The sequence below is a fragment of the Diabrotica undecimpunctata genome, chromosome 7 (genome assembly GCF_040954645.1).
Source record: "Diabrotica undecimpunctata isolate CICGRU chromosome 7, icDiaUnde3, whole genome shotgun sequence".
NCBI lineage: Eukaryota > Metazoa > Arthropoda > Insecta > Coleoptera > Chrysomelidae > Diabrotica > Diabrotica undecimpunctata.
Window position 1 is genome coordinate 72,652,031 of NC_092809.1, and position 17,155 is coordinate 72,669,185.

A 17,155-nucleotide genomic window follows, 5' to 3' on the forward strand; every position below is an offset into this window, starting at 1 on the left:
GTCGAGTTGATATAAATAATTTTAAAAATTTTCTCCTGCGTAACTGACATTCAATATCGCTGGTCGCTTCAAGGGGTGCTTCCGAGAGAACGCTTCAATTTACAGAAAAAGTGCCAATAAACATTTTTGTTTAAAATTAACTCAGACACATTTCTTATTTGAAAAAATTTTTTCTATAGCCTACAAATTCTTGGTAAATCGATATTTTCCGTCCACCCCCCTTTGCAGGATTGGTAGTGGTAGTCATTTGCCTCTTCCACCACGTAGCCCAGATTTTAATCCGTTAAATTTTGGTGTATAAAACACGATGAAAAAGCGTGTCTACAAGTATCCCTTAAATACTCACAACCAGCTTTGAAAAGAAATAAATTCTGCAGCAGATTCTTTTAAACCACAGATGCTATTTAACCCTAGAATGGTATCGATATTTTTTTAGGTAATTAGTGGTACTATACTGTCATATACAACACCACAAATGTTTTTTTACACTTTTCTTTTGTGCAAAGTTATAAAAAAGACTCTAAAGAAGTAGAAAAGAACATGTTTGTAACAAAAAAAGTCAAATTTCTTCGGTACAAGTTGGACAGATTGGATTTCTGGATTCGGCACACAGGCAAGCTTTACAGCGGACGCACAGGTCTCTACCTTTTATGTTGGCAGATCAAGGGAAAACTTGACATCTTTTGTGGGTTGGAGGTTGAGTTTCTTGATTTCTGAGTACTGGCTGGTCCTCTTGACCAAGAACATTCAAAAACATGAAGCGCAAAAATCTGGACAAAGTTGGTATTTCTAATCTCTTTTTAGTTGCGGAGTCACCAAATGTAGTACGAAGAAAATCTTTTCGGAAAGTAATGTTTACATTTGGATCTAATTTGGTTCTATTTGCGCTATAAATAACATAAGCAATAATACCTGCACCATCAAGCATGCCATTAAAAAAGTCTAAAAGGCCACCGATTAGTTTTTCTAGACACGGAACGACACAACTGATCATAAGTGTCTACCCCTCCTTTTGTAGAGTTATAAAATAAAACAATCTTGGGCTTGCTAGTGTCTTCATTAATTACACTATAAGTATGAAATGTTTTTTTTTTTGGTTTTGGAAAAAATGATACTAACGTCTTATTCTCGTCAAAAGCAAAGTCAGAACTTGGAACAATTTTTTTCTTTTTAAGAAATTCTGCCGGAATATCACACTTGTTTTTTCCTAAGGTTCCAACCATGGTCAACTTTTTTTTGTACCTAAAAGCTTTTCTGCAAGATCTGAGGACGAAAACCAATTTTACGTGGTGACATTTTTATTGGGGTCATAGAAATTTTTGCATAGGTGAAGAACGTATTGGGTGGGCAAAGTTTCTGATGCATCTCGTCTTTCTTTTTCCACATATGATATTGCAGAATACATATAAAAAGTAGTAGAGTCTCATAACATAACGATTTTAATTCCATATTTATCTAGTTTATTTGGAATATAAACTTTAAAAAGACATCCGCACCGAAAACTGAACAACTGTTCATCAATTGTCACGTATACGCCAGGAGTGTCACAATTTTCAATAAATTAATTCCAAAGAAATCTTATTCAAATCATTATCATCAAAGTGCAAATTTATCATCACGTTTCCTTTCCTCTCTAGTTGTTTTGTCATCAAAACAAAGACAATTAATTAAAAACTCAAAGCACTTTGTGACATTGTTTCTCTGCCAGAATTTTTTCTGGTGTATTTGAAGGGTGAGCCTTTGGACCTGTTAGACGAAGCAATATGTTGTTTTAAACTGTGCAAGTGTTCTTTGAGAAAAAGTAAGTTTTATACCACTTAAAACCATTTTTTCCATTTCTTCTTTTTTGATCGCTATCTTTCTGCGAATCTTTACTTTCTTCTTCACTAACCTCTGGTTCTGCTAAAATGGTATCAGAATGTTCACTTTCACTAAACTCTTTGTCTTTATCTTCATTCAAACATTCAGATTTGAGGGACTTATTATTTAAAGGGACATCTTCATCACTCTCACCAGCCTCATAAGTACGCACAATTTCTTCTAATTCAGCCTAAGTCAACGCTTTGCCTGTTGAAGCCATTTACTTCTATATTTAAAATTATAATGGAAATTGTACTGTGGTGTCGTATGTGACACCGATATATATTTTACAATAGCTATTAGCACCCGATAAACACATATGGTTACAGTAGATTTGAAACTAAAAGAACTAAAGGTATCTAAGCCTCCCATCTCTAGGAACGTGCTAGGAATAATATGAGACGATCTTTTATAGAACGTATTGACAAATGCATTGAAGAAAATGGTGGATATATCGAACACTTACTTTGATAAAAAGTTTAAATGTTTCTTAATTTGGTTTGTAAATAAAATGTATTTTATTTTGACTTTAATTTAATATAAAACGTAAATTGTTTGATGTCAAATTATATAACACTTTATTAATTATCCTACTAAAAAATGTAAAAAAATATGAGCTTCCTACTACTTTTTTTTTAATATATCGGAAACTATTAACTTTAAAGGTATTTTTTACCAAAATTCAGAAGTATTCCTGTTTTTACATATATTTCGTTGTTGTCTTTGTTGTCTGTATTAATTGTGTTAAATCGTCGTTATGCAGTTGATTTGTAAAATGCGATTATCTCTAAAGCGGTTAAGTTTTGAACTTAACAAGTATTTTCTTAATCTTAATTAACAACTATATCTTTTCTTTGTTGAAATAAGGTATATCTAATATTTTTCGAAACAAATAGCGCTAACTTGAACAACAAAAATGTTAAGCGCAAATCTATGCCACATACGTGGCATATGTAGCCCCCTATCAGTTACATTAAAGTATGCACAAAATTATAATTTCTTATACTCAAAAGCCCCTAGTTATAAAATTTTACATAAAAATCTCCAAAAACATGAAAGTTATAAAAAAAATTTAATTTCAATAATTTTAACACCCTGTATCTCTCTTAATCATCATCATCATTTGGCCTTTATTTATTAAGTCCACTGCTGGACATAGGTCTCCCTTAAACTCCTATATTCTTTGCGATTTTGTGCTCTTTGTTGCCAATTTTTCGTGATACGCCTGATGTCGTCTGATGTAGGTGGTCTTCCTCTACTACGTTTGTCTGTTCTTGGCCTACAATGTGTAATTTTACTTATCCATCGTGAGTCATGCATTCTCGCTACATGGCCTGCCCAATTTCATTTAAGTCCGCTATGCTTTCCACCAATCTCTCTTAATATCAACATTTTATTAAAGCAACTTGACTTAAACCATATTATTTTAAAGCAGAGAAGTTACTGTTTCCTTTTTGTACAATTATTTAAGAACCACCCTGTGCACTTAATTACATTCTTCTTCTTAAAGTGCCTATCCGTTCCGGATGTTGGCGATCATCACGGCTATCTTTTAATTACATTAAAAAATAAAATTCTGGTATACTAGTAAAAGAGAAACTTACCATTTACGTTGAGTTCCGTAGCAGCTTTGCTATCCCTAGTGTTCATGGCGGTGTTGAATTCTGTAATGGTGGTTCCGTATGAAGCAGCAGAGCCAGAACTCGTACTTCTTCTCCCATTGACCTGTCCCACTGTCGTTAACTCTCCATCGGAAGGATGTAAGTAGTGATCGCCGTACCGATCCCTATACGAAGTTCTATGCTGATGTATGGAGTTTAAAATAATATTGGAAGAAGTTCTGGTTAGTGCTTTCCTTTGCCTAACAGCTTCTTTATATATCCTGCAGTACATGGTTACCATGACTATTCCAGGAATCCAAAAGCTTATAGAACTACTTATTACTGCATAATATTTATTAGTTATAAAGCTACAATTATTAGGATGAGTCAACCGGTATTCCTGATGTTCGTTTGTAGTATACCATCCAAGGAATATGGGTGTGAAGCTCATAAGAGCCGGTAGCACCCAAACATTGGCTAGCATAAAGGATACGGTTTTGTGCGTCATAGTAATTGGGTATTCTAGAGGCCTTACTATAGCGTAATATCTATCAACGCTTATGCAACAGAGATGAAGTATACTGGCTGTAGAAAAGTAAACATCTAGACTGTTATATACATCACACATAAAGTATCCAAATAACCATTTACCGTTGGTTAATTCAACGCTTGCATTAAAAGTCATAGCGCATAGTGCTACTAACATATCTGCCATAGCAAGGCTTACTACGTAGTAGTTGGTAATAACCCTGAGCTTGCGATGCCTATGAACACTAATTATCACTAAAGCGTTACCCAGTACAGCACTTATTATTATTATAAAGAATATACCTCCTTTGACAAAAAGGAGAACCAAATCCAGCCAATCCGGATTATGGTTTTCGAGTGTGGTTATATTAGTTTTATTTTGAATAGTAGTGTTTTGTAATATGCTAGGCAGATTCGTAGATATTGTTGCTGAATATGAAGCCATAGCATTAACTATCATTGTGTTTTCATTGGTTTGGCTCGTACGATTTAACACATCTTGGATAAAGCCTCTAGCTATTATGGTGATTTGATTTGAAGATTTTGTTTAAGCATTGAATTGTAGCACTCCATATTCATCTGAAATTAAAAAATAAAATGTAATACATCACGTGAAGGTTAATAAATAATAATTATTAACTAAACATTTTATTTACTACATCCACCAAAATTGGTGTTTATTAACGTTTAATAGAAAATATCTTCAAGGCAGAAGGTATTTATGATGGTCAGGATGCTCAGAAGACTAAGTGATTTTTTATTTTTTTATTCTCTCATCCAATTGTATTATGTCGCACATACCTAACCTATAGAAAAAATAAAAGAGAAATAGCTACGTAATATTTGGAAACAAAGCGATCAAAAATTTCGTACTCAGCATTTGCATTTACGCAAAAATTGACACTAGTATCACATTTTGTAAAACGAAACAAGTGCGTGCTATAAATCAGTTGTATGCACTCGTTGGACGAAGTTGATGTAGTTACCAAAAAACCAGAAATAATTCTATTCTACAACAGCACTAAGGGGGCGTCGATACCTTCGATTAACTGTGTCATGCAAAAACCGTTGCTAGGAAAACAAGAAGATTGCCACTGGGCGTTTTTTTTGGAATGTTAGACGCATGTAGAGTAAATACAATGGTTTTGTACAGACTAAAACATTCTGAAGAAAAAATTTCCCGTTCGAAATTCTTGAAGTCCTTAGCTAATGCATTAGTGCAAAATCATATGCAACAAAGAATTTTAATAACAAAAACATAATGATGGTATTAGATTTTTATTTTGATGCAGAGCACTCGCAATCCGTTTATACGTATTTCAACCTCTTTAGGTCTCTTGAGAACGACATATGCAGTTGCTCTGCATATTTTGTTAGACCATATGTATAAGATGTGCAAATAATATTAACATGGACGTAACGGATAAAGTTTGTAATTAAGACCTCTAATGAACCTACTAAAATCAAATTTTTTAAACTGCTTTATTTCGGAATTCCCTAAATTATGACGAGTCCATGTTAAAGCATTACAGCCACCATGGATAAAAGCAGTTTATCTGACGTAAACCGATTATATTCAGATCTAAAGTGTGGTGCATAAATGCTACTTCAGGGTACGTACCCAATGTTGACATATATTAAGGCAATGATTAAGTTTTAAACATGAAAAAACAAATTTTTGGAAAAAGCACTGCCCATTTTATCTCTATGCTTGATGAAATTGAAAAAAAAAACTTTCAATTTAATTTCTACTTGACAACCTCTTTACCATTTAGTTTATTAAAATATTTCAAATAAAAAGGATAATACGTTGCCAAAACCATCAGACAAAATAGTGTACTAAAGACCTGCCCTCTTACATCTTCAAAAGTTTTTTTCGTAAAAAAGAACGTAAAGGAGATTACTTTTCTTCGATTGAAAGAAATATTGGCATTATTTTCATAATGTGGTTGGACAAAAATGCAGTGACAATTGCTTCAAATGCCTATGGTATGACGTTTTTGTCTCAAGCAAAAAGATATTTTAAAGCCGAACACAAACATATTCAAGTACCAAGACTTTTAGATTGCGTGGAACTGACCTAATAGAAATTAGAGTTAAAATAGAAAGAAAATTAAAGTTAGAATAGAAAAGGCTAGACGTGCATCCAATAATATGAAACAAATATTATGTTGTGGAGACCTCAGCCTAAATCTTAGAAAGCGAGTACTAAAGTGTTATGTATTTTCTATTCTTTTGTATGGTATGGAGTCATGGACTTTAAATAAACAATGTCTCAATACATTGGAAGCATTTGAAATGTGGACATACCGAAGAATGCTTAGAATCTCCTGAATAGACAGAATAACAAATGAAGAAGTACTAAGAAGAATAGAGAACAGCAGAGAGATTCTGGATTCCATCAAAATAAAAAAAACTATAATATCTGGGTCATATATCACGTGGTGACAGATATTAATTCCTAAAACTAATATTGCAGGAAAAGATTCAAGGAAAGCGCAACATAGGTAGATGAATGTCCTGGCTTAGAAACCTCAGGGAATAGTTTGGATGCAGCTGATTTGAACTCTTCCGGGCTGTAGTGTCAAAAGTTAGAATAGCAGTGATGATTGCCAATCTTCGTGGCGGGGATGAGATGAGAGTAGAGTTAGGGGTAGTTGGGCCAGACAGACACGAGATATGTCGGTAAGCATTGGATCTGCATTACCGGCCGCGCGTAGTAAAAGCATGAACTTAACCAAGATCTGAACCATACTAACGTCAACATACGGAACCCTCGCAACCTCCTAGCGCGCCTGACCTTGATCAATATGAATGTATTTAATTTTTATTATTATCGATTTATTAGGATAAGTTGCATGAAAAAAATTCCGATATACCTTGTATATTATTGTTTTACAATAAAGTAAAGAAGAAGACCTAATAGACGAAAATGTCAGTCGAGAGACGACTGCAATACGTCCGACGAAATGGATGTGGTTGATTTTTACATTGTTGGTTGATGTATTAATTGTACATTTTTGGAATATTTATCGACCATCTGTGGATACAAAAATGTTACAACTGGACTTCAGACCTGAAATTGCAAATAGATATCCATCTCGATATAGAACTGAGCCTTAAGTGGTTGGAAGTCCAGCTACATCCAGAAATAGTATTTCCTTAAGCAGAATTATTGATGGTTAGAGATATGATAAAAGAGATTATCTTTTATGAATAAAAAACTGAAACTTCAGAGAAAAAAAAAAAGAAAAGATGTGCAGATGAAGGATATTCGTCAATTATTAATACGATGTGCAAAAAATGTAATGTCAGGTGATGTTTGAAACGTAATTTTATATTTCATAAAAAATAAGTAACAAACCTGAATAAATGTTTTTAACGTGCATGTGTAGTAATTTTCTGAAATAGTCTGTGCAATCTCATAAAGACCTACCATTGCCATATGGTAACATGCATTTTTGAAAAAACTTCAAAACGTTTTTTGAAAAGTAGCAAAAAATAGACAAATTCAAAAAAAAAATTCAAGCTTTAATGGGTCAATACAAATTTATGGAATTAAATTAGAGTTCGTAATAACGATCTAAATTACAGTAGTAGACAATAAAACACGGAAATTATAGAGAAATATTCGAATATATTGAGTTACAGAATGTTTCTGTACGGAAATTTTTATTTATAGGCTTGTTAATTACAAATGTAAGGTACGAACGTAAATTCCTTGTTTTTGTACAGCTGTGTTTTCAATATTTCTCTCTTATTTGAATTTCCGCCATAATAATTTCAGCAAATAATTACATTCCTGCTTTTTAACTAAATAATCTATAACGGGAACATTTGATAATTAAAACGCATAACGATAATGGTGTTTTATTATAAACTGAAATAATGAAAAGCAAGCATGTTTTGTTCACTTTAGAGCATATTTGAAACAGCTCATGTCATTTGATAATTACATGTATATTATAGTATTAGCAATAGTGATTTTTGATAAGTCTTATATGGATGTTAAACAAGTACTCCAATTAAAATTGTAATATAAATATATATATATATATATATATATATATATATATATATATATATACATATTATATATATATATATATATATATATATATATATATATATATATATATATATAATAATATATATTGAGATGATTGGTGTTTAAAAAATTAATTTATAAGTTATATACTAGATAATATTAGATATTAAAAGTATGTGGTTATTTTAATAAGTTATATACTAGAAAATTTTATAAAAATTATTTATGTGAGGGCATTTTAAAGAAATTAGCATATAATAAGTGTAAGAAGTTTTTTTTAATAATTATAATATGTTGTTTAAAATGTGTAGTTTATTAAATTAGAGTGTTAGTTACTGATTTAAGTGTATATTCTGATCTGAAAAGCCTAAATGTCAACAAAATTATCAATAGAAAATTAAAGAATTCTCCAGAATACAGAATTTGACCTTTGTTACGGTAGAACATTCTCGAATAATGGTTATGTCTGTGGATCGAACAAATACTTTTTCCAGAACATCCATATAGAAGAAATAGAATGTCCAATTGTTCAATATAGTGAGTTAAATGAAGATTAAGAAACAGTATAAAGAAAATATTATTGAAGATTAAAAATTATGTTATGTATAAATGGTGATTGGATAATGGAAGAAGTATTAATTGAATATTAAAATTATATAATATATTTGGTGATTGGATATTGGTATATTGAAAAGAAGAATAAATATAAACATATAATATATTTGGTGATTGGATATTGGTATATTAAAAAGAAGAATAAATATAAATGCTGTTTGCTGGTTTGCTTGGTGGTTTATAAATGCTTAAGAAGAAATATATTTTAAATTGGTGGAAGCTGATAATTGGAAAAAGTAATTTCACAAAAACAAGGATAACCGAAGCACAGCAGAGAGTGGTGCATAACATTGAGTGGTGATTAGAATCTATATAGTGGAAAACAGTTCATTTAGGCATTCAGTGACAGAAAGGTACAAAATTTTGTTAATATAATTTAGTAAGTGTCATAACACTTTCAATTTTGAAGATAGGTTGTTTAAATTTTACATTGTCTACAGAATTTAATTAGTTTCATAAGAATTTCAATTTTAAAGATAGTTTATTTTAAATTTACATTGGCTAGGTTAGATATATATGTGTGTTTCATAATAGATATAATAAAGATAATTTAAAAAAGTACTTACAAACTAATTCTTTGAGAACCGCGATCAAAACCCTATATATTATATTATTAAAAATACTCATTGCTCATCATTCACAAACAATACATCATAACAATATATATATATATATATATATATATATATATATATATATATATATATATTCAGCAAGAGCTTTATTAGATATGGCTTTGATGAACTGAGACGCCGAATTATAAAAATAAACAGCGAAAGGAACACAATTTGCCAAGCTTTCCATGTATGAATTGGTATAAATAGACTTTTATAATGTTATTTCTGTATGCCCTACGTCTTAAGAAAGTCGAAAAGATACAAACCCAAACACAGAAAGTCAGCAAATGTATCCTACTATTTCCACTATTCTAGTGTAATGCTAACGAGGTAGCGGGTGGATTCTTCTTTACGATCCCGACAGGGGATAGATCTACTTCAGGAATAGCACACCTGCCCACGCGAGCCCATATATTTCCCTAGCCTCTCATCCCTTGGGAAACTATGTCCAAACCCAAAGCATTCCCATCTCCCTTTCCTCCCCCTACTTCCAAACCAACTCGCCAACACGCACTAGCTAAGCGTGGCGTTTTAATGGCTTAAAACCCCACAAGCTATTTTCCATAAAAGATAAAACTACTGAACGGACCTCAGTCTCCTGCATCTCTAACACCCTAAATTAAAGTGGCGGTTAGAACAAGTTCAGAGCAGAGGGTGCTAGGAATCACCGGAAAAAATCAGGTTAAAACCGGAAGATAATCGAATTGGAGGAAGAGCTCAAAAACGTAAAATAAGACATTATCCATCTCAGTTAAATAAGACGAAGAGGAGTCGCCCAAATTACTCTTAAATCAGGACACGGATTTCATTTTAGAGGTGAAGAAGATACTTCAAATGGTGGAGTAGAATTCATTATACATAGAAAGCACACACATAATATAGTTGAAAATATCAACATAACCCCAAGATTGTATATCTCATCTTCAAACTAAAAGCAAGATATAATCTTAGATAATCCAGAAGAAATTGAAAAATTTTTATGAGGACCTAAAAACAGCATTACATGCCACACCAGCATAATATACAATAATTATCGGCGATTTTAATGCGAAATTGGGGTTTAAATAAGATGATGCAGAAGTAGCAATGGGTAAGTATGGCTATGGCGAAAGAAATGTACGAGGGCAAAGATTGCTGAACTTCTTACACCATGAAAAATGATTAATGATGAACTATTTTTTTTGATAAAAATCCTTAGCGTCAATGAAGATGTATCAGCCCAGATGGCAGTGTCAAAAATAAAATAGATTATATCGTAACCAACAGAAAAGCAATAATCAAAGACATCGAAGTCCTTAACAAATCAAATTTTCAATAGGAAGCGACCACAGATTAATACGAGCAAAGATACTATTAAATGTCAAATGGGAAAGAACAAAGATGATCCTAAAAACAAGAAAAAAGAAATGAATTCCCACAGAAAACAACGATCTGTATGAAGATTCACTAACCAGACATATAAAAGACTTGCAAGATGAAATAGAAGATGTAGATCAAGCAAATGGTAGCATAATGAAGGCTCTAAAAGAAACAGAAAGGGAGTGCTGCCAACTGTTTTGACCCATAAATAAAAACTAAGCCAAAATTCCAAAGAGCTAATAGAAAAAAGAAGAGTGCTGACAATAAAATACGGCTCCTACTACACAACAATGAAGAAATTAAATAAAGATATCCACCGGTCATTCCGAAAAGACGCAAGAGAAAACAATACAAGAGAAATAACTAAAATAATTCAAGAAAACAAAAGTTTAAAAGTTTTGATGAGAAATATAATTGACATAGGCATCAAAAATATGTACAAAATAAAAAACAGAGATGGGAACATTAATACTGATAAAACAAAAATCTTTGAGGTTGTCGAATCACTTAATCGTGAAATGTATGAGAGCATCGACGAAAGGCAAGATCAGCCCCTGCACAAAATCGCAAACCAGTGATCAGAATTATTGCCAGAAATACCTCCATACGAAATCAAAACGGCACTTTTAGAAATGATAAATAACACATCCCTGACGATAACGAAGTGGTGATCAAAGCGATCAAACTAGGTGAAAATAAAATTATCCAGGCTTTGGCCAAGCTTTTCACCGAATGCATCTACCAAGGAAAAACTCCTTTTTAATAAAATAATGCAGTCATTATTTAAAAGCAAGGAGACACAACAGATTTTAAAAACTACTCTCCTATTAGTTTGCTTTCACACATATATAAAGTTTTCACAAAAATTATCAAAAAAGACTCGACGGTAAATTAGAGTTCTTTGAGCCTAGAGAACAAGCTGGATTTACATAGGGATACAGCACTAACAACCACTTACTAGTGATAAATGAACCTAATAGAGAAGTCTGCAGAACACAACAAACCATTGGCACTGATATTTGTTGCCTACGAGAAAGCAATCGATACCATAAGCCATCAGAAAATGTTAAAAGCGTTATAAAATATAAGTACCAAAATGTCACAGCTAGCGTAAGACTATCTCAAAAAGAAACAAATAAATTCTGTATACAGCGAAGAGTACAGCAAGGAGACACAGTCTCTTCAAAGCTATTCACGACGCTTTTAGAACACACATGTAAGAAGGCACATCTAAACGAGCATGGTACTAACATAAATGGAGAGAAGCTCTGTCATTTGAGATTTGCAGATGACATCGTCCTTATAGCCGATCATATGTATGATACAATAATAATGTTTGAAAAATTATATCACGCTTCCTTCGAGGTTGGACTAAAGAATAATATGAACAAAACGCAAATAATGACTAATCTGGTGCTAAATTAAAAAATTGATGTTGATGGAAGGAATATTATACAGACTACATCGTATAGGTAACCAGGACATGAAATTCGGTTGGGCAGAACATCGTATAGGTAACCAGGACATGAAATTCGGTTGGGCAGAAATAATCAGACGTGTAAGCTCCCACGTCGCATAGGATTAGCCTGGGCTTCGTTTGGTAAATTAAACTATGTACTTAAATCGAATCTACCCATATGCCTTCAAAGTAAAATCTTTGACCAACATGTTTAACCTGTAGTCACTTATAAATCGGAAACGTTAACACTTACAAAAAAGGTAGTTAATAAGATTCGCGTGAGTCAGATGGCTATGGAGCGTCAGATGTAGGGTGTGTCTCTGAGGGACCGAATCCCAAACGAAGAAATATGTCATAGAACAAAAATAACAGATGATATTGAAAAAATTGCGTCAGCAAAATGGAATTGTGTAGGATTCGTCGCCAGATTATCAGACAACCGACGCACAAAACGTATTGTCGAGTGAAGACCAAAACAAGAAGCAGTACGGAGCAGAGGACGCCCACCAACCAGATGGACTGACGACCTGAAGCGTGTTAGCAATAACTGGATGCAAGCTGCACAAGACAGAGACAGATGGATAGAGCTGAGGGATATCTATATTTAGCAGTTAATGTATACAGGTTGATGATGATGATGATGAGTGTAATGCTGCAACAGGCGCTACCTATTTTGGTAACCTTAAACGAAAACGACAATCGTTTTCTGTCTTTTTGAACTGTACGAAATGTGTAAATAATTTACAAATTTTAGCAAGTGCTTTGCTACAGCTTTATTAAATTAAGACGCCTGAATTAGGCAATTTTAAGGCTACCAAAATAGGTGGTGCTTTTTGCAGCATTACATTAGAATAGTGGAAATAGCAGGACGCATTCTATGGCTTTCCATGTTTGAGTTTGTATCTTCCCAATTCTCTGAAGACGTAGGGCATACAGAAATAACGTTATAACAGTCTACTGATACCAATTCATACACGGAAAATTGACTCATGTTAGTGTTATTACTCATTTCAGCATCCTTGCCTTATCAGACACTCGAGCTGATACAAATTCAAACTCAGAAAGTCCAACGAAAGGTTTTGTGCATGGCCATCAAAGTAGGTGAAGACATTCGTTGGACTTACTGAGTTTGAATTTGTATTAACCCGCGTGTCTGATTAACCCTTAACTAGTCGCTACATGGTCAAAAATACCGCACGTATTAAAAATTGCTAATATTTCGGAAAAAAATTACATTTGGAAACCACGGCCTTCAGTAGCTTACTCCTTCGATACAAGGAGCCTCAGTACTAAATCAGAGTAGCGGGAGATTTGTTGATTAGGAGTTACAGCGCAAAGGTCATAATTTCCGCGCGCGTCTAGTCAGCTAAAAAGTTTTTATAAATCGTTTTATCGTGTTTCTTATCACCTTAAGGTATGTATAAACGCTAGTTTTTTTAAATAATATACTATTATACTTTTGTCTTATTGTTTAGCAACCTTTTGAATATACCTCTCTTTCTTTTACTATGTAATTAGTCATCAAATTTTAAATTACTTTGCAGCACATTACTATTACGATATTTCATAATTTTCTTTGTTCTATTATTGAGAATCAAATATTAATTTTTTTAAATTTTAAGCTACAGCAAACTTTTATATATAACTTGTTTGGCTTTATTTTTAGAATGGACTATGAGAAGGAACAAAGAAGACTTCAAGACCTCATGGAAGAAGAACCGCTTGATATAAAATATGACGACGACGACGACGACGAGAATGAAGTTAGAGGTCGGAAGATTCGGAAAGAGAACAAGAACAGGATTTAGAGGAAATAGGAGAAGTTTTACTGAATAATGTACAAGATGAAAGTGTTTTTAGGGAAAAAGATGGTACAGTGTGGAGAAAGCATCAAAGAAAAAACAAAAGGGTACGTATGAGCAAGCATAATTTAGTAAAACAATCACCTGGGTCTAATAGATTTACGAAAAAGTTGAAAGACATTTATGAAATATGGAGTTATTTCATTGATGAGGACATGATGTACATAATTGTAGAATCCACTAATAAATACATTGAAAGGATAGCAAGCAATTTTTCTAGGAAGAGGGATGCAAACCTTACAAACCCATCTGAAATTCGCGTTCTTATAGGCCTTTTATATTTGGCAGGGACATATAAAGCCCATCACCCGAATACAGAAGATATTTGGTAAACTAATTGCGAAGGTATCGAAATATTTAGACTAGTTATGTCCTTATCCCGATTTCGGTTTCTTCTAAGATGCGTTAGATTTGATGATAGGGTCGATCGTGAAGAACGTAGGAGACTGGATAAGATGGCCGCCATCCGAGTATTTTTTGACAAATTCGAAAAAAAAGTGTAAATCGGGATATAACTCTTCGCAAAATTTAACATGCGATGAAATCCTTCCTGGATTTTTAGGGAATTGCCCTTGGATACGATATATTCCAAGCAAACCCTCAAAGTATGGGCTCAAAATTTTTAGTCTATGTGATGCTGAAATGTATTATACTATAAATATGGAGGTTTATGTGGGTCGTCAACCAGATGGCCCATTTACTGTAGACAATTCCCCGAAAGAAGTTGTAAAAAGAATGTGTGTGCCAATAAAGAATTCTGGGCGCAACATTACTCTCGATAATTGGTTCATTAGCATTCCTGTAATAGATGTTTTAAAAAAATAATTTGGATTGACTGTTGTGGGGACCATTAGAAAGAGCAAAAGGGAACTGCCCCCTGAATTACTTCAAGGATCTCGTCCTCTAAAATCAAGTATGTTCGCCTTTAGAGCGATACATGTACCTTAGTGTCGTATATCCCCTAAAAGAAGAAAGTTGTATTGCTTGTTTCAAGTCTACATGATAAACCAGAAGTTCTGACGTTTTATAACAAAACAAACGGCGGGGTTGACGTCGTTGATCAGCTATGCTCCTCTTATGATGTTTCGCGAAAAACAAGACGTTGGCCCATGGTAATTTTTAACACCGTACTAAATATCGCAGCCATTAATTCGCTAGTGATTCATGCAAGTAAAAACCTTGCTGATAATAAAATGCTTAGAAGAAAATTTTCTCTTATGAATGAAAATCTACGGGTCCGAGCAACAGTAGACAATTTAAATAGAGATTTGAAGTTACGTATTAAGGCCATATGTAATATTCCTAACACAGACGGCACTCCAACGAATGAAGGACTACATGGTAGATGCTACTTTTGCGACCGTAAAAAGAACCGGAAAACGACTGTTTCCTGCTGTAAATGTAAAAAGGTTTTATGCAGAGACCATACACGTGCAGTATCAAAGAGTGCCAAACTACACTTATTCGGATTAACTAAAAGTTTCCTTTTTTTTATCGGAGTAGAAAATAGTTTATTTAATGTTCTGTCCAGCAAACATTAGTTTAATTTTTATATTATTTTGTAATATGTTACTCTACTTATTAAACCTTAATAAAACCGTGTTTTACTTAAACTGGTTCCAAATACTTTTATTCACACAAACTAAGAAGTAAAAGACCAAACGGTCATTTCGACCGCGCGCGACTGCTAATTGTCAAAAATTCCTAGCGACTACTGAAGGGTGTTAAGCCGAGATGCTGAAGTGAGTCATAACACTCTATTGATACCGATTCGAGCACGGAAAGTTTAACGAATTTGTCTGGACAAAATTAGCAAGAGATACTAGCATTATGTTTCCACTTACTAGAGAGAGATCAAAACCATTGTTTGTATTATTGTACGTTTACCATAATAGTAAATCACATGATAATTCCAGTTGGGGGTATCATTAGCCTCTTTAAATTTTTATCTCGAGTATCTAGTGTAAATCATACAAATTTTGAAATGAAAACAAACATTTCTTGGGAGCTAAATTTCAAAATCTTTACGCAGCGTAAGCAAAATAAAACTAAAACTAGTGGATGACTTGAAATGGAAACTTTTTTACCTATTTTTGGAATGGGTTTTACTAAAATTTGTGGGGCTAAATAAGCTTTTTCAAAGCAATAAAGAAATTATCATAAATTTGCAAAGCGAAATTATCACAGTGTATAAAGGTCCTTTGCTTACTTACATGGACCCACGATATGTGACAGGAATTAATGTTGAAACAATTAATCCTTAAGATATTACAAAATTTGTTAACGTTAATAAGATGTATTTTGAAATTGGCGTGACGCAAAATATTAATGATTTAAGTAATTGATACAGCATTTTTAACAAAGGTTGCATGCGTTTGTTGATTACAGCGTATATAGAAGTACAAAAACAATGATTTTGCAGATCCAGTCAGGGCAAGACACACTTTAACAGTCGCCAAAGTCTTTTACTACTATAGTTACTAGGTAACAAAGGATTACATATCATCCATTTTATCTGTGTCGCTTTTTGGAATTCAGGAAAATGGCCATCTGATTGGTGTACCTTAATTTATATTCCGCTACACAAAAAAGGAACTACTACCAGATGCGAAAACTACCGCACACTGTTACTAATAGCACATGCTAGTAAAATCTTGTTGGTTATCATCAAAGGCAGATAAAAACCTATCTACATTACCAAATACCTCAGGAACAAAAGCGGGGTTTGTAAAGGGTAAAGATACACGGTAACAAATCCTGAACCTGAGACAACTAATTAAGAAGTCTAGAGAAATTCAAATACCTACGATTATATACTTTGTTGACCATTAAAAGACATTCGATTGTGTAAGCTGGAATAATCTGTGGTCCATTTTAATAGAAATGGGCACACCAATACACCTGGTGACATTTATTAAAAATCTGTACCAGTCTAATATAGCAACAATACGACTAGATCGAAAATTCTTAAACCAATTCAAGGCCGAGAGAGGTGTTAGACAAGCATTCGTGTTCATCACCTGACTTATTTAATATTTATGGTGAACATATTATGAGGATGCATAGGCCGGTGGCTGGTAGGAAAATCTCCAATTTAAGATTTGCTGATGACACTATACTTATAGCAGCAAATGAGCAAAAAATGTTTAATCTCCTGCGAAGAGTTGCATACGAAAGCAATAAAGTTCGTCTAAAAATCAATAAAG

General features: G+C 33.2%; 1 protein-coding gene across 1 annotated transcript in view; it reads right to left on the minus strand.

Annotated features, from left to right (window-relative positions):
• Positions 1-17,155, minus strand: part of LOC140445484 (octopamine receptor beta-2R-like) — an 853,944-nt gene that overhangs the window by 459,573 nt on the left and 377,216 nt on the right. The window contains exon 3 of the mRNA XM_072537530.1: positions 3,465-4,568. Within this exon, the coding sequence (XP_072393631.1) occupies positions 3,465-4,449 (985 nt within the window). The 5' untranslated portion in view covers positions 4,450-4,568. The remainder of the gene's footprint in view (positions 1-3,464; positions 4,569-17,155) is intronic.